The 26,749-nt window shown below is 47.6% G+C and overlaps 1 protein-coding gene across 2 annotated transcripts in view; it reads right to left on the reverse strand.

Moving 5' to 3' along the window:
* Window positions 1–26,749, reverse strand: part of CCDC7 (coiled-coil domain containing 7) — a 164,907-nt gene that overhangs the window by 127,177 nt on the left and 10,981 nt on the right. For both annotated transcript variants that reach the window (XM_060192496.1, XM_060192497.1), the window contains exons 5-13: window positions 12,511–12,531; window positions 12,199–12,231; window positions 9,246–9,409; window positions 7,010–7,071; window positions 5,515–5,571; window positions 3,953–4,028; window positions 3,462–3,492; window positions 2,943–3,032; window positions 240–334 (exon numbers count right to left, since the gene is read on the reverse strand). In XM_060192496.1, coding sequence (XP_060048479.1) covers window positions 240–334; window positions 2,943–3,032; window positions 3,462–3,492; window positions 3,953–4,028; window positions 5,515–5,571; window positions 7,010–7,071; window positions 9,246–9,409; window positions 12,199–12,231; window positions 12,511–12,531 — 629 coding nt within the window. The remainder of the gene's footprint in view (window positions 1–239; window positions 335–2,942; window positions 3,033–3,461; window positions 3,493–3,952; window positions 4,029–5,514; window positions 5,572–7,009; window positions 7,072–9,245; window positions 9,410–12,198; window positions 12,232–12,510; window positions 12,532–26,749) is intronic.

Here is a 26,749-nt window from a genome sequence, read left to right on the forward strand (position 1 = left end):
TGGCCCCACTGCCTAGAGGGAGCCTCGGTGCTGTGGAGTCCTTCCCTCTCTGCCTCTCTTTTTCTGTCTGAAAATACAAAGTGTCAGCTGCAGCAGTAAAGCCCAGCGACAGCTACGAGAATCTATGTATTTGCTGATGTGACTTGAAGACATCTGCTAACAGGCCTGCTGACCCGAGCGCCAGAGCTTGGTGTAAAGTGAGACGCAAAGAGACGACACCAAGTGTGCGTCTGTCTTACTCTTCCGGCTCTTCAGCTTTCCCTCTGTCTCTCTTCTTCTCTGCTTTTCCAGTCTTCTTGGTGTGATCAGGTATGGGCTTTGCTTTCGCTGCGGTCTTGCATAAGGCAGAAAAAAATCAGAGGTGATGAACTGTAAAGAACTACATTAGTCTTACACATTATCGAGACTTCCATTTACTTAAGTCCGTATTCTGTATTCAGGGGAACTATCTGAACAGAAACAAAACTAAATGATACGACTGGTTACAAACTATACACCTCAGTGCATCCCCAGACAGACTCCTCTGACAGATTAAGGCTACTTCTGCTGGAGATGCCTAGTGCTGCTCTGAAAACACCTCACTGCAGAACATCAAGCCACACGAGCCGCAGGGCGTGACAGGCAGATGCAGGACACAGCCTCACAGAGCACGGTCAACACAACGGGCCTTCAGTAAAACGTCACTCCATTTTACAGCTAGATTGCCAAGGAGCATACACTACGGCAGATAAAGCTCTCGGTCTTGGAGAGACGTGAAGTCTGTGGGGATGAGCATTTTGCAGTGTTATCTGAAACTGGGTGAAAAGTTCCAGGCTACATGTGGCCTGGTGTGGTACACATACATGGGCTCAACTGTCTTAGCTTGCAGAAGTTATTGTTTGGGGCCAAGGAGGTAGCAGAATGGTTATGAAAGGAGACTTTTTTTGCTTGAGGCTCCAAAGTCCCAGGCTCCATTCCCTGCACCACCACAAGCTAAAGCTGAGCAGGGTAATTAGTAATTAATTAGGTTAGTAGGTTTTTTTGTATTTCTTAGCTACTACTCTTCCTAATTCTATTACACTAATTCACTTCTCTTAAAAACAGACTGCTTCTCAGATAATCTGGTCCTTTACTTCGTGTGGATATAGGTAGTAGTGCTCTTTCTACACCTCTCCTGAAACATGATTAAAATTATATGAGCAATTTCCTGGGGGCTGGGAAGAGGTGCACCTGGTTAAGTGCACATATTACCGATCACAGGGACCCAGGTTCGAGCCCCCACTCCCCACCTGCAGGAGGGCTGCGGCACTAGCAGTGAAGCAGGGTCTCTGTCTCTCCCTCTCCCCCATCAATTTCTCTCTCTCCTAACTAATAACAACTAGGAAAAAAACTGGAAAACAAGGCCACCAGGAGTGGTAGATTTGCGGTGCTGCCACAGACCCCCAGCAAAAACCCTGGAGACAAAAAAAAACAAATTCTCTAAGTAATTCACTCCACGTACATGAATTATTGCAAATGTGACCACTGAACTTTAATATATATATTTTAGGACCCAAGAGAGATCATAATGGTTTCACAAAAGATTTCTGTGTCTGAAGCTGTAATGTTGCAGGTTCAATCCCCAGCAACACCAAAGCTCAGTGTGCTCTGGTTAAAAAAGGAAAAGAGGGAGTCAGGCTGTAGCGCAGCGGGTTAAGTGCAGATGGCGCAAAGCACAAGGACCGGCATAAGGATCCCGGTTCGAACCCCGGCTCCCCACCTGCAGGGGAGTCGCTTCACAGGCGGTGAAGCAGGTCTGCAGGTGTCTGTCTTTCTCTCCCCCTCTCTGTCTTCCCCTCCTCTCTCCATTCCTCTCTGTCCTATCCAACAACAACGACAGCAACAATAACTACAACAATAAAAAAAAAAGGAAAAGAAAAAAGAAGCGAGCATTTAATGAAGCACAATAGTAATGATGCTCAGGACTGAGATGAGAATGCACAGAGGGGCCAGGCAGTGGCGCACCAGGCTGAACACACACGTCACCATTCAGGAGGGCCTGGGTTCAAGCCCCACTTCCCATCTGCGGGGGGGGGGGGGGGATGCTTCACAAGCTGTAAAGCAGATCTGAAGGTGTCTTTCTTTCTCTATATATACTCACCTCCCCCTTCAGTTTCTGTCTTATCAAATAAAAAGGGGGGGAAGAGGAAAAATGTCCATTAGAAGCGGTGGATTAGCTCCAGTGATAGCCCTGATGGCAAGAGAGAAAGAAAAAAGCGAAGAGAAGAGAAGAGGAGAGAAGAGAAGAGAAGAGAAGAGAAGAGAAGAGAAGAAAGGAGAAAAGAGGGAGGAGAGATAAAATCAAGCAAGTAGCGAAGTTCTCCACAAGACAGTCATGTGGTGTCACAGCCACGTATCAAGGACTCCACGTGCAAGCAAGCACCGCTTTCATGTGTGAATAAAATAGTTACTAATTCATTTCACTCTATGTCGGCTGAAAATGTCGAGACAGAAAAAAAGGAGCAAACCATTTCCTCCTTGGCATTTCTATTCACTGTATTAGCAGAGCAAACTGGCGCACACAACCACAGTGCAAAATGTCAACTTCATAAAGTCACTTTAACCCAAATTGACCCACTTTTAGTAGAATGAAACATGTGGCCTAGAAGTCTCTCTCAGAATGTCTGTTTTCCTTCTCTGTCATAGCATCCATTTGTTCTGATGGCTGACGTGGTCAAGTAGAACAGTATTTCATCCTTGAAGACGGCAGCCGGCACGTGTGACACACACTCCCAGTGAAATGCACCACGAGGCACTTAGTGCCCTCAGCTTCCCCCACACAGGCTCACGCTCTGCGTGCTGCTGCAGACACTCCGGCTTCCCCCACACAGACTCACACTCTGGGTGCCGCTGCAGACACTCTGGCTTCCCCCCACACAGGCTCACGCTCTGGGTGCCGCTGCAGACACTTGAGCTGAACTGACCTCTGTGTCCTTCAGCTTCTGGAGCTCATTCTCCAGCACCAGTTTCTCCTCTGCTAACACTTGGAAATCGTTTTCCATCTGTTTGTATTTCTAAAAATATACATCATAATTTTATGACACTGAAAATTAAACATTTCAGTATAGGGAGGTGATCTGAATAGTTAATTACTAAATAAAAAGTTTACAATTAACTCATGAAACTAGTCAGACATCAGTGTTAGTCTGTACAGTGACACTGATGGGTCTAGAAGGCAAAGACCAGCAGTGACAAGCAACGGGAGTTTAGAAGGTGGCTATTTTAGTCCAAATTACTCCTGAAGTTGGTGTTTTCTGTGTGGCAGCAGTATAATGGACCAAGAGTAGGTGATGCTCTCCAGCTCACACATGCACCCAAGTCTCCTGATTACTAAGAAGCCTTGGTTCTTTGTTGATGGTTCCACATGCTGACAGTGGCAGGGCTCCATCAACCAAGCTCAGCAAGGGCTAAATGTACCTTCAAACTGAGAGGGCCGTACTTACTGCCTCTAGCAAGTCTTGGTCTTTCATGGCTCTGGAAAAACAAACAAACATACAAACTACGGTGTATGGTATTTTTGCATTTTATTTTTGTGATATGCGTATGTCTTTATCTGTAAAAACTGTAATGCATGTAAGATTTAAGCGCACCTTGCCTACTTACCCAAACACCTCTCCTTGTCAGAAATAGTTAGACTCAGTCTACCTTGTAATCACAGTGAGGTCACTGCATTCATTGTTCCCAAGGTAGTTTTCCACCTAACAGTTGCTGAGACCTATTTACATCCATCTATGTAGATCTATCTCAAGCCTTGTTTTTTAAATCACTTCTAATTGCACTGTAGTATTTCTCTCAGAGAACTATGCAAGAGTAATTGCTAAACAGTGGTCTTCATTCTTCCTTTTATTCTATATTTTTTCTAAAATAAGTATATGCTCTTCTTATAAATGACATTTAAGAAGAATAACTCAAAATGGTGACTCTAAAAGCTTACCTTTCCAACATATCTGACTGCCTTTCAAATAACTTCAACACACTGTTCAGCTGAGAAGTCATTGAATAAGTAGGTCCTAGTATGAGAAAGGGAACATTGAAAGGCGTTAGCCGTGGTGAGTGCTGCTGTGGTCCACCACCTGCTTGTGAGAGCCTGACCAGCATAAGGACAGCAAAATAGCAGCACCCATGTGCGTTCCACCCAGTGGGAAGGGACTTCTCTTCACTCTGACTTCACAAGCATGTGTTCCTACCGGTCTTCCTCACACAGGACCCTCTCTCAAGTACCAGGTGATTTTCACTGTGGCTCTGACTTCGCTTCCCTAGTTAGTAATAAGTAATGAGAGCATCTTCCCAACGTGATTGACACGCCTGTGGGCGATTTTGCTGTCTGTAACAGATGACAGCACTGGAGGGCGTCCGCAAACTACAGAAACGTACAAAAGGCTGGATTATTTCACTCGTGAGTGGAACGTAAATGCAGAAGTGAAGCAGACAAAATGAAACAGACCCTTGGGATGCTAGCAAGAGAGATGGAATAACCACCGCAAGGTGGGGAGTGACAACAAGGGCCCAGGACACTCGATGGATGTGGGAAACATATTTCTAGACAACTCTGGTGGCAGGTACAGGACGGTACCCAACACTCCAAGTGCTGACTTGCACTCCTAAAACATATATGACTACAAACCAAGTTTACCACAGCAAATGAGAGAAGAGACCGCAAACTCACTCAGCGGCCAAAGGCAAAAATGACTGCGTAGCTAATGATCTGTGGAGAAACAAACGCTAAAGACCCGGAAGGTCCCCCAAGACACCTCCTTAAAAAGCAGGCATGAGAGAGAGCAGTAGGCCAGGACTCTCCAATCGATCTTGTCACAAAGTCAGTCAGTCTGTGCCAAAGATGGTCCCTAGATATGCGGGATGACATGTACAAAGACCTCAAGGAGGGTCAGGAGACAGGTCCCAGGAGCACAGTCCCTGTCGCCACAGGAGCGCACACCACACAAGGTGGGGGACTTCAGATGCTTGATGGAACCAAAACATGATATGGTTCAATCAGCACTAAGATTAATCTTCTGCTAGCATAGGGCTTAATTTAAAAAAAAAAAAAACGGTGTGGATATGATATAGAATTACACAGCACCAACTGGTATTTCTGTTACTATCTGGAAAACATGGAGGTGGAGGGAGAGAGTGCATCACCAGAATATCCTGAGAAAAAGACAAGGATCGGGGGCATCACATATCACTGGTCCTCAGCGCCACTACAGGGCTGTAGCAATCAGAGGCACACGGCACTGGGACGAAACAGACAGGTGAGTGGGGCAGATCTGAAGATGCAGAAGCAAGGCCTCACCCCGACTGAGAGTTGGCTTATGACAGTGGTCCAGAACATTTAAGAAAAGGGTCTTCATAAGAAATGCTTTTTTTTTTTGGTGGGGGGGTGTTGAGAAATGCAGAAGAATAAAGCAGAACCACATCTCACTCTGCACAAAATCAACTCGAATGGACCCAAGGCACGGGTGTGAGATGGTGGCGCTTGAGTGAGTAGAAACTTACGTGATTCCATTACAGAAGCGTCCGCGTCTTGTGGCACTAAGTGGGTGTTTATAAAATCTAGAACGATAGTGAAATCGTTGTAAGTTTCCAATAGCAACTTGCATATAAAATTTGTTACATTTCATTTTAATCCCTCTAAGAACAGGCAGAAAGTCAGTCCCACGGTGGACCCTTCCACTCAGCCAGCAAGTGGTAAGACAGAAGACTGTGTCAGCAAGTGACATGAGCTAATCAATCATTCCTGCAGCAAAACGTGCTTTTCTCCTAGGTGCTCGGAATGTCACTGTCACCTGGCCTCACTGCCTACTCAGTGTACCTGTTCAGCGTGTCCCTTTTCCTCCCCTTTCACCCGGGCTGCGCTCTACAGACGGCAGTAACTCCTTCACCACCCCCATTCCTCAAGTCCAACTTGCACGTTGTGGCAGGCAGGATCTCTAAAATTAAACTCAACAATTTCACTTCCCTAGCAAAAAAAAAACACCAAAAACCCTGCAGTGATTCTCTAATACACGTGGAGGAAAAATGTTCCTTAGCACCTCACCTAACCCCTCACACTGAAGTCTCTCTACCTGAGCCCTGTGTGTGGCTTCCCATGCTAACACCACGCCAGCAGGAACTTGGTACCTGTGCCGGCTTGTTCCTGCTACATCACTGCCTCAAAACACCAAGCATCTCCTGTCTTCACTTGCCTAAAGCACACCGACCCTTTACACCGGTGCGCCATTCTCCTGGCGTCCAGAGGAATTAGGTAAGGCTTCTCTCTGTGGACTCACTGCCACTCGCCTTTGCCGTGGATGACGCTATATTTAAATGTGTGATAATATGCCACAGACTTATGAAGGCAGCAACCCAGCTGCCTTTGTTTTGCTCCCTCCTAGAATCTGGAACATAGCGAGTTTCATTGAAAATACCAAATTCACTGTTGAATCTTTCTCATTTGCTACTGCGTAATTTGTGGTTATATTTCTGTTCATGGGGGGGGGGGGCTTGTCTGCTAACACAGGTGGCACCCTGGCACCTGCGAGGCTAACGATCGAACCCAGAGTCTCAGGTGAGGCTAAAGATCGAACCCAGGGCCTCAGGTATACTGAGGTGTGACCTCTGCCCCTGAACCACTGCCCTGGTATATTTTTAATTTCTAAGTCTCAAAATACTGATTTGATTTGATTTTTGCCACTAGGTCTGTGGTTCAGTGACAGCATTAAGCATCCACCACTCCTGGTGGCCATTTCTCCCTTTTCTTTTCCCCCTAATTTGATAGGACAAAAAGAAATTGGGGGGTTGGGTGGGACAGAAAGGGAGAGAGAGAGAGAGAGAGAGACAGGTGCAGACCTGCTTCAGTTTGTGAAGAGTCCCCCTTGTGGGTGGGGGGCAGGGACTTGAACCCAGACCCTTGCGCTTGGTGACGTGCACACTCCCACCAGGTACACCCTTCCCAGCCCTCGCTCAGTGAGCTTTAAGAGCCTGTCAAGTGTTACACAGGAAATGTCATCACCTTCAATTTTCTGCTTCATATTTTCAAAAGTTGGTGCTTCTTCTACTGGCTTTTCAGTCTCCCTATTAAATGTTCAATAAATAAACATCAGTTCATTATCAAAGAATAGAAGCTTACTGACACTTAAGTACCCAGACGTATGCTCGACACCCTGCCATAGTCTTTAAGCTTTACGCACAGACCCTGAGGTCAGATCTACTGGCTCCGCGTGCAGCCACAGTGTGCGTTCAGCTGCTGCGGGCACCCGGCCTGCCTATTCCTCTCTGAACACAACAGTTCCGCCAGAGCCATGGATCCTTCACTCAGGAGGATTCTCACAGGCCCTCCGCTGGGTCTCACACAGTCATGTGCAATCTGTATTTTCCCACGTGAGTCAGGGCGTTCTGTGAGCTCTGCTCTAAGAGACGGCTGCTAGGGTGGGGTGGCTCACCTAGCAGAGCACAGACTTTCCCCAGCAGCTAAGTCCGCACAGACGGGACACTTCCTGAGCTGTGGTGTTTCTCCTTCTTCCTGTCTCTCCCTCCCTTTCTCTGTCTTTCACTCTCTGTCTGAAAACAAAACAAAACAGATGCTGGCATGAAGCCCCAACGAAGCCCTGGCAGCAAGGAAAAAGAAACGCTTGCTTTTCCTTCTGTGGGTTCCTCTATCACAGCTTGCAGAGGGCAAGAGGGGCAAGAGGGGCAGAGTTGACTTAATTCAAACATTCAAAAATAATACACATTTACAGTTTATCACACACAGACAGAAATACACAAGAGGGGCAGAGTTGACTTAATTCAAACATTCAAAAATAATACACATTTACAGTTTATTACATACAGACATAAATACACAAGAGGGGCAGAGTTTACTTAATTCAAACATTCAAAAACAATACACATTTACAGTTTATCACACACAGACAGAAATACACCAGAGTATGTGGCTGTTTGTTTCCAATCCTGAGGAAGTAAGTCTTGCAGGCAGAGTAATACCTCAATGATTAAATTAATAAACTACTAGTTGTTTCAACTCACAATGAATCACTAACATAATACAGAACTGAACTTTTTCTTTTTTTCAGAGCACTGCTCAACTCAGGCTTATGGTGGTGTGGGGGATTGAACCTGGAACCTGGGAGCCTCAGGCATGAGACTGTCTGCATAACTATTGTGCACCTCATTAACATAATAGAAAATCATTCTATGTCAAATAACCGTGAGCAAGCAGCAAGTAAAAAAGAAGACGAGGTCACTGGAGAACACGGACTCCCTCATCAATTCTGACGGGATCATTTCACCTAGGGGAGGGAGCTGCAGGGGGCAACCGTCTCTTGCAGTTTAGAATGCAAAGCAGCATCTTCATAGATGCCTGGGATATCCCTTTTCCACAAGTTAATAATGAAAACTTCTGCAGACAAACGTCCTCTGAGGTGTAGAAAAGTCCCACACTCTAGGATGGCATGCTGTCCACACCAAGAGCCCAACAGAGCTGCAGTACCCGGGCACTGGGCAGCACACCAGCTGTGCAGGCACTGAAGCCACACCTGGCTGTCAGCCACACTAAGTGTCCACCGAGGTGAGTGCAGGATCACTGCTGCGTCTTTCAAGTCCTCCAAGTGTTTCAGCTCCTCCAAGTACACGAGCCTGTGTACCCTCCCCCCCAGAAGTGCAGTCATGCTTCCTGTCCTTCATGGCACCCACTCACCCTGCCTTTGGCAATTAAGGATCTCCGTCACCCTAGGATCCAAGTGTCCCCACTACATCCAAGTTTTCCTAGTTCAGAGGCCAAGATTTTTCACTCTACGTTCTGGTTTACCAAGAAGAGTGACCCAGAGTTCTTCAAGATTGCTGGGGTTTCCCTCTAAAACTTGTTTTGTCTCTCTAGACTCTCCTGGGGTGGGGTGAGGAAGTGTCTGTACAAGAACAAAATCACTCCGCTCTTGCTAAGACCAAACCCGCTCCTGCACAGAGTTCAGGCAGGTCTGGCATGGCAGACTCCTTGCCAGCTACCAGCGCTCCGGGCTGCAGCCAAGCAGGCTGCTCATCCTGTCTTAGTTCAGCGCTCACATACGGCTACTGACTGCCGGCATTCAGGCCAGTTCAAACTCCAGAATTTCAAGCAGAGACAGGCTGACTGAACTCTCCATTCGACCTAGAGGCCTGAGTGTGGCCTGGTATCCTGGCATTCGCTCGCACCCGTGCCCAGTCATACAGCCACCTTCCCCCCCACCCCGATTCTGAGCGTGCGCACTCACTTGGGCTTGGCCGCCACTTTGGTGGATCTCCGCGAGCCCTTCATCAGACGGTTTTTCAGCTCCTCCAGTTTTTGCACTTGCCTCACGATCTGTGCGATGCTTGTGGTGACTGTTTTGTCAGGTACTGGCATGTCTGCTTCTGGATAACTTTGGTCTTTACTTATCTAGAATGATCAGTCAGTCACTCATTTATGAAGAAAAATGCCCGCTTCGTTCCTGAACCTTAATGGAACTGATTCTATCTCTCACGTTTCAATGACTTTATATCACTCTTATCTGTGACTATGACCAAATGCAAGTAAACTTATTAGCAGTGGTCTAGCAGCGGAGTTATAGGTAAGTGTTGAACTTACATTGCAAAACTCAAGCCAATCTTCTGTTTATTTTATTCATATATTTACTTTTTTATTGGACAGAGACAGAGAGAAACTGAGGGGAAACAGATGGAAAAAGACAGACACCTGCAGCCCTGCTTTACCAATTGTGAAGCTTTCCCTGCAGGTGGGGACTGGGGGCTTGAACCCAGGTCCTTGTGTGCTCAACCAGGTGTGCCACTGCCCCAAGCCCCATTTATTCATTCAACATATAAGAACTATAAGCAAGTGCAGTAATTACTGTGCTGTGATCATTTAAGAGCAATTCACAATGTTCAAAAGACAGTTCCAAAGCAACTATTTCTCTAAAATCCTTCCTAGGAATACTCTTACAGTGATAAAACATTCTGGTACAAACTCCCAGCTATGGAGCTGGTAATGTTCATGTCATGGAAATACTGAGACCCATCTGTGTGCCTCAAGCTCTCTGAAACAGGCTGAGACAGAGTGAAGAGGTCAGGGTAAGATCAGTAGCACTGGAGTGGCCAGATGATCCACAGAACTAAGACATCAGCTAAGCTGATATGCGAGGCACTGAGTCTCCTTCCTCATTGTTTATTATTATTTTTTAATATTTATTTTATTTATTTATTCCCTTTTGTTGCCCTTGTTGTTTTATTGTTTTAGTTATTATTGTTGTTGGATAGGACACAGAGAAATGGAGAGAGGAGGGGAAGAGAGAGAGGAGGAGAGAAAGACAGACACCTGCAGACCTGCTTCACCACCTGTGAAGCGACTCCCCTGCAGGTGGGGAGCCGGGGTTCGAACCGGGATCCTTATGCCGGTCCTTGTGCTTTGCGCCACCTGCGCTTAACCCGCTGCGCTACAGCCCAACTCCCGGTTTTATTATTTTTAAGTCTCCTGCGAGGCACTGAGTCTCCTTCCTCATTATTTTATTATTTTTAAGTCTCCTTTTTGAAAGTTCACCAAGGCTAAGTGTAATAAGTAAATAAATCAACAAATAAATAAAATCCAAGCCAGTGAAAGAAACTTAGAATCCATATGTGAAGATAAAAACAAGTAGAAGAGCTATTAAGGTGGGGGCGTTCTGACGAAAGTAAGCACCGCCCACACAGACCCCTCCAAAGCTTAAGATGGGAGAGAAAAGGGGGGGAGTAGCCACAGCACAGCCCTTAGGGTCTCCAAGAAAAGCCCAGCACTGTGAGTTCTCCTGATTTACCGTGACTGTCATCTGAGGTGTCCAGCTCCATCCCAGCACTGTGAGTTCTCCTGATTTATCTTTATTGTGATCTAAGGTTCCATCCCTCCCACCACCACAGTTGTGTGCCCACACCCCACCCTCAGAACTGCCAGTTTTCACAAACTCTTAGCAACAGACTGGCTACTTTTCTTTCTAATTTGTTTTCACAAGCTTGTGCCATCCAATTCTTTATATCTCCACTGGCGTGATACCACCCCAACCCCCCACCCCACCCCCAGGTGTGAGAGAACTGCAGGAATCTGGTAACAGACACAGGCTTCAGCAAGCAGAGCCCATCGGCATGGCAAGCTTGAAGCACGGGCTCTGGCTCAGTGGCAGTGAGCTGGATGGGGTGAGGGTGTCGCAGGACGCGGCCACCATGCTGGGAGCAAAGCTACCCCAGGGCCCAGGGCCCAGGTCTGTGCACAGAGACGCAAACTGGGGCAGTTTGGAGACTCCAGGTGAAGTCCGGGCTCCAGGAGGCTAAGGCGTGGTGGCCAGCCAGCACAGGGATCCATTTACTGCCCCTCAGTCGGGAATCCTTCTGGGGCGCAGGAGATAGCTCAGCTGGGAGGCTCCTGCTTCACCACGCTGGCAGCGCAGATGCGAGCCCCCAGGAACTCCACAGGGGAGAGCGGACACTGTGGAGGCTTAGTCTGAGCTTGTCCTCGAGCTTGCTCTGTCTCTCTGTCTCTCTCAGCACCAGGAGACAGCTGCAACTTCCCCTCTTTGCTCTTTGATTTTACACCCCAATAAATGTACTTCTTTTCAGATGTCAAGCTTCAAGCACATTTAACTCAGCGTAGCAAAGGGAGAGCCAGAATCACTCTGTAAAGCACTGGAGCTGCTCTGCCGACGTAAACATCACTCTGCTGTGTTAGCAGCACACACTGTCTTTTCCAAAATAATTAAAAGCCCTCAAAGATAGAGGCCAGTAGTTCTCTAACTGGTGGTGAAGGACTAAAAATCAGATGAATTAAAATCCATCATTAAAATAACATTTAACTTAAAGAAAACCAATATATAATTTTGTGATTAAGTTGTATCATATCATTCATAATTTTTTAAATATAGGAGAACATTTGCAAGTTAACAAGTACCTTGTTGCTTACTCTTTTGTATAAGTTAGGGAAAGCATAATGATTTAGTTTCTATTTCTCCATTTTAAAAAATGAATGTGTCAATCTCAGAGCACCATGTATATGCAGGGTATGGCATGTAAGCCACCAGGAAACACTTCACTTTGCCCGTTTATTTTGTCCCTATTAAAACAAAAATATTACTTTAAAACCAATGGTTATCCCCCCAAAAGTTCCCCTTCAAGCTGGCTTTCAAATGAGATACACTAATTTAATTTACAATGAGATGCTATATTTACCTCTTCCATTTGATTCACCTGCAGCTGAAACCACTTTTTCAAAAAAAGAAACAGAAAAAAAAATTACTGACAAGTATCTACAGTGAAATAAACACACATGCATGCTTTCATTTCTTAATCAGTGCCTTTGAGTCAAACAGCTTACTCTAGGGCTCAGAACAAGTGTAATACAGCAAACAGTTGTAAGAGAAAATGTTTAGCTATATGTACATAGAAGCCAGTTTGACAGTCTTTACTTCAGAATGTGGAAGCTTCCCCACTGTTACATCGGTCACCATGTGGGACTAGCAGAGAGAAGAATGTTGGACATACCTTAAAAAGCGATTCCAAAATCTGAAAAACAAGATTTTATTTAAAGTAAGATTATTCACAACATTCGTGAAACAGTTTGCCATTTAGTATCTGACATGGTTCCAATCACGAAGATACACATTACTTAATCCAATTTCAGTGTAATCAAGAACCTCAGTGGTTTTCAAGACTTACAGATAAGAATCTTCAGTGTACCTTACACTGAACTCAATTCTAGGCTAGAATTATTTCTATCCTTATAAGGTTTTCACCGGGGAAAAATCAAGATAAGCCACACGTGATTCCGTGTATTCTCTGAGGATACAGAGAAAAGCATCACGTTTCTCCGCATTCCAGAGATCACTCACAATGCAAAGCATCATCCTAGCAGCATTACCTCAGCAACACAACCTGGTTCTGGCTAGAGCCTGAAGTGAACAGGATACAAAATCCACGCTCAGTGCCTCTCTGGTGCCGTAGCCCGGGCTCTTCCTGTCCGGGCGCCACTGTCAGGCAGACAGTGCCAGCCGGGAGAGGGCGACGCCTGAGCTGCAGCGCTTCCCCGGGCATGGTGGGGGCCTGGCTCGAACCTGCGCAGCGCAGGTGGTAGAGGGCTCTCCGGGGGGGCCGTCTTGCTGGCCCTTAGCTGAGACTTTCCATGAAATCTTGGAGACAGCAAGTAAGACTAACGAACAGAGCTAATCACAACCCAAAAGATCGACGTCAATGACTTAGAAAATGCAGCGTTAAGAGGATGCTTGTCCTGACTCAGCACATATGTTCCCATGCACAAGGACCCGGGTTCAAGCCCCTAGTCCCCTCTTGCAGGCGGGAATCTTAATGAGTGGTGAAGCGCTGATGAAGGTGTCTCTCTCCCTCCCTCTCTATCTCCCCTTTTCTCTCAATTTCTCACAGCCTTATCAAGTTAAAAACCAGTAAGTGTCTTTAAAAGTATTTGTCACACACATAAACTCATTCCTATCACATTCAGATAACAGTTTTGAATTACTACACTAAAGAAAATTATTGCTGTATGCATTCAGGTATTTAAAAAAAGGTGATACCTGGGAGTCGGGCGGTAGCACAGCAGGTTAAGCGCATGGACCTGCCTATGGATGCCAGTTCGAGCCCCCAGCTCCCCACCTGCAGGGGAGTCGCTTCACAGGTGGTGAAGCAGGTCTACAGGTGTCTGTCTTTCTCTCCCCCTCTCTGTCTTCCCCTCCTCTCTCCATTTCTCTCTGTCCTATCCAAAAATGACAACATCGATAACGATAATAACTACAACAATAAAAAACAACAAGGGCAACAAAAGGGAATAAATAAATATATTTTTAAAAAGGTGATACCTGACTAAAACGTTAGGTCAATCCCTATCTGTCAGGGGGGAGAGGGAAGCTTCATAAGTGGTGAAGCAGGGCTGCAGGTATCTCCTTCTCTCTAGCTTTATCTCCCTCATCCCTCTCAATTTCTGTCTCGATCCAACAAATATTTATCAGAAGGATATGGGAAGCCCTAACATATATGTACATTCACCCACTGTAGCCAGAGGTCTACAATTACTTCAGCCACTACAAGCCTGAGAACAGTGGTTTTCTCAACTCCTATGGGAACTCACCTACTCAGTTTCCAGAATACAACTGCCAGAACTAGAACATACTTGATAGAAGTAAGTGAAAAATGAAAGCTGATGGGACGTGAGAAAAAGCAGCTTTTACACTTACCACTAAAGAGAAGGATGAAGACGGATGGTCTCACTCACAGGCAGAAGTTGAAAAACAACATCAGAAGGGAACACTCTTAAGCACAACTTGGACCAGAGTTGGGGCATTGCACCAAAGTCAAAGACTCTGGGGTGGGTGGAGGGGGGGGGGGTTCAGGTCCTGCAGCATGATGGCAGAGGAGGACCTAGTGGGGGTGGTACTGTCATGTGGAAATGTTGTGCATGTACAAACTATTGATTTTTCTGTTGACTGTAAACCATTAATCCCCAATAAAGAAAAAAAATCTGCGTAAGTGAGAAGCAGTGTCTATGCAGTTACTGGGAGAGACGTCAGACATGCACTGTGGCTGGAAAGATACTGTCAGCTTCTTTTGTTGCCACTTCATAGCTCAGGGATGGCTTCATTTTTTTCCTTTTCTTGCCCTTGTTGTAGCCTTGTGGTTATTATTGTTATTGTTTATGTCGTTCATTGTTGGATAGGACAGAGAGAAATGGAGAGAGGAGGGGAAGACAGAGAGGGAGAGAGAAAGACAGACACCTGCAGACCTACTTCACCGCCTGTGAAGCGACCCCCCTGTAGGTGGGGAGCCGGGGGCTCGAAACGGGATCCTTAATGCCGGTCTTTGCTCTTTGCGCCACCTGCGATTAACCCGCTGTGCTACCGCCCGACTCCAGGGAGACTTTTTCTTTCTCTCAACTGCCACCAGGGTTATTGCTGAGACACATGAATACACCACACCCAGTGGACATTTGTCCTTTTTTCTTTCCTTTGTTCTTGCCTTTTTTTTTATAATAAGACAGAAATTGAGAGAAAGAGATAGAGGAGAAAAAGAGACACCTGCAGCACTTCTTCACTGCTTGTGAAGCTTTTCCCCTGCAGGTGTGGAGCAGGGTCACGAATGTGGGTGCTTGTACATGACACTAGTAATGGAGACACATTCAGGAAAACATACTGCCGGGTGATCTCACCCCAAAGTATAAGCAAACCCAGAAGGACAGCACCTAGGGTAGTATGAGGACCACCGTGTGTGCGCGCATGCGACTGTGAATATGCTGAGCTACATAGCATGGGCTACACTGGGCTGAGCTATTAAAGCACAGCCTACACTGGAGTGAGCTATATAGCACGGGCTACTCTGCAGTGAGCTATATAGCACGGGCTACTCTGCAGTGAGCTATATAGCACAGGCTATATTGGAGTGAGCTATATACCATGGGCTACACTGGTGTGAGCTATATAGCATGGGATACACTGGAGTGAGCTATAAGGCACAGTCTACACTGGAGTGAGCTATATAGCACCGGTTACACTGGGATGAGGTATATAGCACAGGCTACACTGGGCTGAGCTACATAGCTCGGGCTACACTGGAGTGAGCTATATAACACGGGCTACACTGGAGTGAGCTATATAACACGGGCTACACTGGAGTGAGCTATATAGCACGGGCTACACTGGAGTGAGCTATATAGCATGGGCTACACTGGGCTGTGCTATATAGCACGGGCTACACTGAAGTGACCTATATAGCATGGGCTACACTGGAGTGAGCTATATAGCATGGGCTACACTGGGCAAAGCTATATATCACAGGCTACACTGGAGTGAGCTATATAGCACGGGTACACTGGAGTAAGCTGTACAGCACAGGTAACACTGGGCTGAGCTATATAACAAGGGCTACACTGGAGTGAGCTATATAGCATGGGTACACAGGAGTGAGCTATAGCGCACGGGCTACACTGGAGTGAGCTATACAGCACGGGCTAAACTGTGCTGAGCTATAAAGCATGGGCTACAATGGGCTGAGCTATATAACATGGGCTACACTGGGCTGAGCTATATAGCAAGGGATACACTGAAGTGAAATATATAGCACGGGCTATACTGGAGTGAGATATACAGCACGGGCTACACTGGAGTGAGCTATATAGCACGGGCTACATTGGAGTGAGCTATACAGCACGGGCTACACTGGAGTGAGCTATATAGCACGTGCTACACTGGAGAGAGCTATATAGCACGGGCTACACTGAACTGAGCAATATAGAAAGGGCTACACTGGAGTAAGCTATATAGCAACACCTACACTGTAGTGAGCTATACAGCACGGCCTACACTGGAGTGAGCTATACAGCACAGGCTACACTGGGGAGAGCTATATAGCATGGGCTACACTGGGCTGAGTGATATAACATGGGCTACAATGGAGTCAGCTATACAGCACAGGCTACACTGGGGTGAGCTATATAGCAATGGCTACACTGGGCTGAGTGATATAGCATGGGCTATACTGGAGTGAGCTATACAGCACGGGCTACACGGGAGTGAGCTATATAGCACGGGCTACTCTGGAGTGAGTTATGTAGCACTGGCTAAACTGGAGTGATCTATATAGCACGGGCTACACTGGAGTGAGCTATACAGCATGGGCTACATGGGAGTGAGCTATATAGCATGGGCTACACTGCAGTGAGCTATATAGCATGGGGCTACATTGGAGTTAGCTATACAGCATGGGCTACACTGGAGAAAGCTATATAGCATGGGCTACACTGGGCTGAGCTATATAACACGGGGTACACTGTAGTGAGCTACAACACGGGCTACACTGAAGTTAGCTATATAGCATGGGCTACACTGGAGTGAGTTATATAGCACGGCTACATTGGAGTGAGCTATATAACATGGACTACACTGGAGTGAGCTATATAGCACGGTCTACACTGGAGTGAGCTATACAGCACGACCTACACTAGAGTGAGCTATACACCACAGGCTACACTGGGGAGAGCTATATAGCATGGGCTACACTGGGTTGAGCGATATAACATGGGCTACACTGGAGTGAGCTATACAGCATGGGCTACACTGGAATGAGCTATATAGCACGGGTACTCTGGAGTTAGTTATATAGCACTGGCTAAACTGGAGTGATCTATATAGTACGGGCTACACTGGAGTGAGCTATACAGCACGGCCTACAATGGAGTGAACTATACAGCACAGGCTACTATAGGGAGAGCTATATAACATGGGCTAAACTGGAGTGAGGTATATAGCATGGGCTACACTGGAGTGAGCTATATAGCATGGGCAACACTGGAGTGAGTTATATAGCACCGGCAACACTGGAGTGAGCTATACAGCACGGGCTACACTTGAGTAAGCTATTTAACACGGGCTACACTGGAGTGAGCTATATAGCATGGGCTACACTGGAGTGAGCTATATAGCACGGCCTACACTGGAGTGAGCTATATAGCACAGCCTACACTGGAGTGAGTTATACAGCAAGGGCTACACTGGAGTGAGCTATACAGCATAGGCTACACTGGAGTGAGCTAGATAGCAGGGGCTACACTGGAGTGAGCTATATAGCAGGGGCTACTGGGGTGAGCTATATAGCACGGCTACACTGGAGTGAGATATACAGCACGGGCTACACTGGAGTGAGCTATACAGCAAGGGCTACATTGGAGTGAGCTATACAGCAAGGGCTACACTGGAGTGAGCTATATAGCAAGGGCTACACTGGAGTGAGCTATATAGCATGGGCAACACTGGAGTGAGTTATATAGCACCGGCTACACTGGAGTGAGCTATACAGCACGGGCTACACTTGAGTAAGCTATTTAACACGGGCTACACTGGAGTGAGCTATATAGCACGGCCTACACTGGAATGAGCTACATAGCACGGCCTACACTGGAGTGAGTTATACAGCAAGGGCTACACTGGAGTGAGCTATACAGCATGGGCTACACTGGAGTGAGCTAGATAGCAGGGGCTACACTGTAGTGAGATATATAGCAGGGGCTACTGGGGTGAGCTATATAGCACGGCTACACTGGAGTGAGATATACAGAACGGGCTACACTGGAGTGAGCTATACAGCAAGGGCTACATTGGAGTGAGCTATACAGCAAGGGCTACACTGGAGTGAGCTATATAGCAAGGGCTACACTGGAGTGAGCTATATAGCATGGGCAACACTGGAGTGAGTTATATAGCACCGGCTACACTGGAGTGAGCTATACAGCACGGGCTACACTTGAGTAAGCTATTTAACACGGGCTACACTGGAGTGAGCTATATAGCACGGCCTACACTGGAGTGAGCTACATAGCACGGCCTACACTGGAGTGAGTTATACAGCAAGGGCTACACTGGAGTGAGCTATACAGCATGGGCTACACTGGAGTGAGCTAGATAGCAGGGGCTACACTGGAGTGAGATATATAGCAGGGGCTACTGGGGTGAGCTATATAGCACGGCTACACTGGAGTGAGATATACAGCACGGGCTACACTGGAGTGAGCTATACAGCAAGGGCTACATTGGAGTGAGCTATACAGCAAGGGCTACACTGGAGTGAGCTATATAGCAAGGGCTACACTGGAGTGAGCTATATAGCACGTGCTACACTGGAGAGAGCTATATAGCACGGGCTACACTGGACTGAGCAATATAGAACGGGCTACACTGGAGTAAGCTATATAGCAACACCTACACTGTAGTGAGCTATACAGCACGGCCTACACTGGAGTGAGCTATACAGCACAGGCTACACTGGGGTGAGCTATATAGCATGGGCTACACTGGGCTGAGTGATATAGCATGGGCTACACTGGAGTCAGCTATACAGCACGGGCTACACTGGAGTGAGCTATATAGCACGGGCTACTCTGGAGTGAGTTATGTAGCACTGGCTAAACTGGAGTGATCTATATAGCACGGGCTACACTGGAGTGAGCTATACAGCATGGGCTACATGGGAGTGAGCTATATAGCATGGGCTACACTGGAGCGAGCTATATAGCACGAGCTACATTGGAGTGAGCTATATAGCACGAGCTACACTGGAGTGAGCTATACAGCATGGGCTACACTGGAGAAAGCTATATAGCATGGGCTACACTGGGCTGAGCTTATAATACGGGCTACACTGGAGTGATCTACATAACACGGGCTACACTGGAGTGAGCTATATAGCACAGGCTACACTGGAGTAAGTAATACAGCATGGGCTACGATGGAGTGAGTTATATAGCACTGGCTACACTGGCCTGAGCTATATAGCACAGGCTACACTGGGCGGAGCTATATAGCAGGGGCTACACTGGGCAGAGCTATATAGCTCGGGCTACATTTGAGTGAGCTATATAACACGGGCTTCACTGGAGTGAGCTATATAACACGGGCTACACTGAGTGAGCTATATAGCTCAGCTACACTGGAGTGAGCTATATAACACGGACTACACTTGAGTGAGCTATATAGCACAGGCTACACTGGAGTGAGCTATATAACACGGGCTACACTGGAGTGAGCTATACAGCACAGGCTACACTGGAGTGAGCTATATAGCACGGGCTACACTGGAGTGAGCTATATAGCATGGGCTACACTGGAGTGAGCGATATAGCACGGGCTACACTGCAGTGAGCTATATAGCACAGGCTACACTGGGCTGAGCTATACAGCACGCGCTACACTGGAGTCAGCTATATAGCACGGGCTACACTGGGCTGAGCTATACATCACGGGCTACACTGGAGTGAGCTATATAGCAGGGGCTACACTGGAGTGAGCTATATAGCATGGGCTACACTGGAGTGAGCTATATAGCACGGGCTATACTGCAGTGAGCTGTGTAACACAGGCTACACTGGGCTGAGCTATATAGCACAGGCTACACTGGAGTGAGCTATACAGCACGGGCTACACTGGAGTGAGCTATATAGCATGGGTTACACTTAAGTGAGCTATATAGCACGGCCTACACTGGAGTGAGCTATATAGCACGGCCTACACTGGAGTGAGCTATATAGCACGGCCTACACTGGAGTGAGCTATATAGCACGGCCTACACTGGAGTGAGCTATATAGCACTGGCTACACTGGAGTGAGCTATATAGCACGGGCTACACTGGAGTGAGCTATATAGCATGGGCTACACTGGAGTGAGCTATACGGGCTACACTAGAGTGAGCTATATAGCACGGGCTATACTAGAGTGAGCTATATAACACGGGCTACACTGGAGTGAGCTATTTAGCACGGGCTACACTGGAGTGAGCCATATAACACGGGCTACACTTAGTGAGCTATATAGCTCGGCTAAACTGGAGTGAGCTATATAACACGGGCTACACTGGAGTGAGCTATATAGCACGGGCTACACTGGAGTGAGCTATACAGCATGGGCTACACTGGAGTGAGCTAAATAACACGGGCTACACGGGAGTGAGATATATAACACGGGCTTCACTGGAGTGAGCTATATAACACGGGCTACACTGAGTGAGCTATATAGCTCGGCTACACTGGAGTGAGCTATATAGCACGGGCTACACTGGGCTGAGATATACAGCACGGGCTACACTGGGCTGAGCTATACAGCACGGGCTACACTGGAGTGAGCTATATAGCATGGGCTACACGGGAGTGAGCTATATAGCACGGGCTATACTGGAATGAGCTGTATAACACAGGCTACACTGGGCTGTGCTATATAGCACAGGCTACACTGGAGTGAGCTATACAGCACAGGCTACACTGTAGTGAGCTATATAGCACGGGCTACACTGCAGTGAGCTATACAGCACGGGCTACACTGGAGTGAGCTATATAGCATGGGTTACACTTAAGTGAGCTATATAGCACGGCCTACACTGGAGTGAGCTATATAGCACGGCCTACACTGGAGTGAGCTATATAGCACGGCCTACACTGGAGTGAGCTATATAGCACGGCCTACACTGGAGTGAGCTATATAGCACTGGCTACACTGGAGTGAGCTATATAGCACGGGCTACACTGGAGTGAGCTATATAGCATGGGCTACACTGGAGTGAACTATCCGGGCTACACTGGAGTGAGCTATATAGCACGGGCTACACTAGAGTGAGCTATATAGCACGGGCTACACTGGAGTGAGCTATTTAGCACGGGCTACACTGGAGTGAGCTATATAACACGGGCTACACTGAGTGAGCTATATAGCTCAGCTACACTGGAGTGAGCTATATAACACGGGCTACACTGGAGTGAGCTATTTAGCACGGGCTACACTGGAGTGAGCTATATAGCATGGGTTACACTCAAGTGAGCTATATAGCACGGCCTACACTGGAGTGAGCTATATAGCACGGCCTACACTGGAGTGAGCTATATAGCACGGGATACACTGGAGTGAGCTATATAGCACTGGCTACACTGGAGTGAGCTATATAGCATGGGTTTCACTCAAGTGAGCTATATAGCACGGCCTACACTGGAGTGAGCTATATGGGCTACACTGGAGTGAGCTATACAGCACGGACTACACTGGAGTGTGCTATAATGCACGGGCTACACTGGAGTGAGCTATATAGCATAGGTTACACTTAAGTGAGCTATATAGCACGGCCTACACTGGAGTGAGCTATATAGCACGGGCTACACTGGAGTGAGCTATATAGCCTGGGCTACACTGGAGTGAGCTATACGGGCTACACTGGAGTGAGCTATATAGCATGGGATCACTGGAGTGAGCTATATAGCACAGGCTACACTGGAGTGAGCTATACAGCACGAGCTACACTTAAGTGAGCTATATAGCACGGCCTACATTGGAGTGAGCTATATAGCACGGCCTACACTGGAGTGAGCTATATAGCACGGCCTACACTGGAGTGAGTTATACAGCAAGGGCTACACTGGAGTAAGCTATACAGCATGGGCTACACTGGAGTGAGCTAGATAGCAGGGGCTACACTGGAGTGAGCTATATAGCAGGGGCTACTGGGGTGAGCTATATAGCACGGCTACACTGGAGTGAGATATACAGCACGGGCTACACTGGAGTGAGCTATACAGCAAGGGCTACATTGGAGTGAGCTATACAGCAAGGGCTACACTGGAGTGAGCTATATAGCAAGGGCTACACTGGAGTGAGCTATATAGCATGGGCAACACTGGAGTGAGTTATATAGCACCGGCTACACTGGAGTGAGCTATACAGCACGGGCTACACTTGAGTAAGCTATTTAACACGGGCTACACTGGAGTGAGCTATATAGCATGGGCTACACTGGAGTGAGCTATATAGCACAGCCTACACTGGAGTGAGCTACATAGCACGGCCTACACTGGAGTGAGTTATACAGCAAGGGCTACACTGGAGTGAGCTATACAGCATGGGCTACACTGGAGTGAGCTAGATAGCAGGGGCTACACTGGAGTGAGCTATATAGCAGGGGCTACTGGGGTGAGCTATATAGCACGGCTACACTGGAGTGAGATATACAGCACAGGCTACACTGGAGTGAGCTATACAGCAAGGGCTACATTGGAGTGAGCTATACAGCAAGGGCTACACTGGAGTGAGCTATATAGCAAGGGCTACACTGGAGTGAGCTATATAGCACGTGCTACACTGGAGAGAGCTATATAGCACGGGCTACACTGGACTGAGCAATATAGAACGGGCTACACTGGAGTAAGCTATATAGCAACACCTACACTGTAGTGAGCTATACAGCACGGCCTACACTGGAGTGAACTATACAGCACAGGCTACACTGGGGTGAACTATATAGCATGGGCTACACTGGGCTGAGTGATATAGCATGGGCTACACTGGAGTCAGCTATACAGCACGGGCTACACTAGAGTGAGCTATATAGCATGGGCTACTCTGGAGTGAGTTATGTAGCACTGGCTAAACTGGAGTGTTCTATATAGCACGGGCTACACTGGAGTGAGCTATACAGCATGGGCTACATGGGAGTGAGCTATATAGCATGGGCTACACTGGAGTGAGCTATATAGCACGTGCTACACTAGAGTGAGCTATATAGCACGGGCTACACTGGAGTGAGCTATTTAGCACGGGCTACACTGGAGTGAGCTATATAACACGGGCTACACTGAGTGAGCTATATAGCTCGGCTACACTGGAGTGAGCTATATAACACGGGCTACACTGGAGTGAGCTATTTAGCACGGGCTACACTGGAGTGAGCTATATAGCATGGGTTACACTCAAGTGAGCTATATAGCACGGCCTACACTGGAGTGAGCTATATAGCACGGCCTACACTGGAGTGAGCTATATAGCACGGCCTACAATGGAGTGAGCTATATAGCACGGCCTACACTGGAGTGAGCTATATAGCATGGGATACACTGGAGTGAGCTATATAGCACTGGCTACACTGGTGTGAGCTATATAGCTCGGGCTACACTGGAGTGAGCTATACAGCACGGGCTACACTAGAGTGAGCTATATAGCACGGGCTACTCTGGAGTGAGCTATACTGCACGGGCTACACTGGAGTGAGCTATATAGCATGGGTTACACTTAAGTGAGCTATATAGCACGGCCTACACTGGAGTGAGCTATATAGCACGGGCTACACTGGAGTGAGCTATATAGCCTGGGCTACACTGGAGTGAGCTATACGGGCTACACTGGAGTGAGCTATATAGCACGGGCTACACTAGAGTGAGCTATATAGCACGGGCTACACTGGAGTGAGCTATTTAGCACGGGCTACACTTAAGTGAGCTATATAGCACTGGCTACACTGGAGTGTGCTATATAGCATGCGCTACACTGGAGTGAGCTATACACCACGGGCTACACTGGCGTGAGCTATATAACATGGGTTACACTTAAGTGAGCTATATAGCACGCCCTACACTGGAGTGAGCTATATAGCACGGCCTACACTGGGCTGAGCTATATAGCACAGGCTACACTGGAGTGAGCTATACAGCACGGGCTATACTGGAGTGAGCTATATAGCACAGGCTACACTGGAGTGAGCTATACAGCACGGGCTACACTGGAGTGAGCTATTTAGCACGGGCTACACTGGAGTGAGCCATATAACACGGGCTACACTTAGTGAGCTATATAGCTCGGCTAAACTGGAGTGAGGTATATAACACGGACTACACTTGAGTGAGCTATATAGCACGGGCTACACTGGAGTGAGCTATATAACACGGGCTACACTGGAGTGAGCTATATAGCACGGGCTACACTGGAGTGAGCTATACAGCATGGGCTACACTGGAGTGAGCTATATAACACGGGCTACACGGGAGTGAGATATATAACACGGGCTTCACTGGAGTGAGCTATATAACACGGGCTACACTGAGTGAGCTATATAGCATGGCTACACTGGAGTGAGCTATATAGCACGGGCTACACTGGGCTGAGATATACAGCACGGGCTACACTTGGCTGAGCTATACAGCACGGGCTACACTGGAGTGAGCTATATAGCATGGGCTACACGGGAGTGAGCTATATAGCACGGGCTATACTGGAATGAGCTGTATAACACAGGCTACACTGGGCTGTGCTATATAGCACAGGCTACACTGGAGTGAGCTATACAGCACAGGCTACACTGTAGTGAGCTATATAGCACGGGCTACACTGCAGTGAGCTATACAGCACGGGCTACACTGGAGTGAGCTATATAGCATGGGTTACACTTAAGTGAGCTATATAGCACGGCCTACACTGGAGTGAGCTATATAGCACGGCCTACACTGGAGTGAGCTATATAGCACGGCCTACACTGGAGTGAGCTATATAGCACGGCCTACACTGGAGTGAGCTATATAGCACTGGCTACACTGGAGTGAGCTATATAGCACGGGCTACACTGGAGTGAGCTATATAGCATGGGCTACACTGGAGTGAGCTATCCGGGCTACACTGGAGTGAGCTATATAGCACGGGCTACACTAGAGTGAGCTATATAGCACGGGCTACACTGGAGTGAGCTATTTAGCACGGGCTACACTGGAGTGAGCTATATAACACGGGCTACACTGAGTGAGCTATATAGCTCGGCTACACTGGAGTGAGCTATATAACACGGGCTACACTGGAGTGAGCTATTTAGCACGGGCTACACTGGAGTGAGCTATATAGCATGGGTTACACTCAAGTGAGCTATATAGCACGGCCTACACTGGAGTGAGCTATATAGCACGGCCTACACTGGAGTGAGCTATATAGCACGGGATACACTGGAGTGAGCTATATAGCACTGGCTACACTGGAGTGAGCTATATAGCATGGGTTTCACTCAAGTGAGCTAGATAGCAGGGGCTACACTGGAGTGAGCTATATAGCAGGGGCTACTGGGGTGAGCTATATAGCACGGCTACACTGGAGTGAGATATACAGCACGGGCTACACTGGAGTGAGCTATACAGCAAGGGCTACATTGGAGTGAGCTATACAGCAAGGGCTACACTGGAGTGAGCTATATAGCAAGGGCTACACTGGAGTGAGCTATATAGCATGGGCAACACTGGAGTGAGTTATATAGCACTGGCTACACTGGAGTGAGCTATACAGCACGGGCTACACTTGAGTAAGCTATTTAACACGGGCTACACTGGAGTGAGCTATATAGCATGGGCTACACTGGAGTGAGCTATATAGCACAGCCTACACTGGAGTGAGCTACATAGCACGGCCTACACTGGAGTGAGTTATACAGCAAGGGCTACACTGGAGTGAGCTATACAGCATGGGCTACACTGGAGTGAGCTAGATAGCAGGGGCTACACTGGAGTGAGATATATAGCAGGGGCTACTGGGGTGAGCTATATATATATAGCACGGCTACACTGGAGTGAGATATACAGCACAGGCTACACTGGAGTGAGCTATACAGCAAGGGCTACATTGGAGTGAGCTATACAGCAAGGGCTACACTGGAGTGAGCTATATAGCAAGGGCTACACTGGAGTGAGCTATATAGCACGTGCTACACTGGAGAGAGCTATATAGCACGGGCTACACTGGACTGAGCAATATAGAACGGGCTACACTGGAGTAAGCTATATAGCAACACCTACACTGTAGTGAGCTATACAGCACGGCCTACACTGGAGTGAACTATACAGCACAGGCTACACTGGGGTGAGCTATATAGCATGGGCTACACTGGGCTGAGTGATATAGCATGGGCTACACTGGAGTCAGCTATACAGCACGGGCTACACTGGAGTGAGCTATATAGCACGGGCTACTCTGGAGTGAGTTATGTAGCACTGGCTAAACTGGAGTGATCTATATAGCACGGGCTACACTGGAGTGAGCTATACAGCATGGGCTACATGGGAGTGAGCTATATAGCACGGGCTACACTGGAGTGAGCTATATAACACGGGCTACACTGAGTGAGCTATATAGCTCGGCTACACTGGAGTGAGCTATATAACACGGGCTACACTGGAGTGAGCTATTTAGCACGGGCTACACTGGAGTGAGCTATATAGCATGGGTTACACTCAAGTGAGCTATATAGCACGGCCTACACTGGAGTGAGCTATATAGCACGGCCTACACTGGAGTGAGCTATATAGCACGGCCTACAATGGAGTGAGCTATATAGCACGGCCTACACTGGAGTGAGCTATATAGCATGGGATACACTGGAGTGAGCTATATAGCACTGGCTACACTGGAGTGAGCTATATAGCTCGGGCTACACTGGAGTGAGCTATACAGC

Source organism: Erinaceus europaeus, chromosome 6 (assembly GCF_950295315.1).
Source record: "Erinaceus europaeus chromosome 6, mEriEur2.1, whole genome shotgun sequence".
Lineage (NCBI taxonomy): Eukaryota > Metazoa > Chordata > Mammalia > Eulipotyphla > Erinaceidae > Erinaceus > Erinaceus europaeus.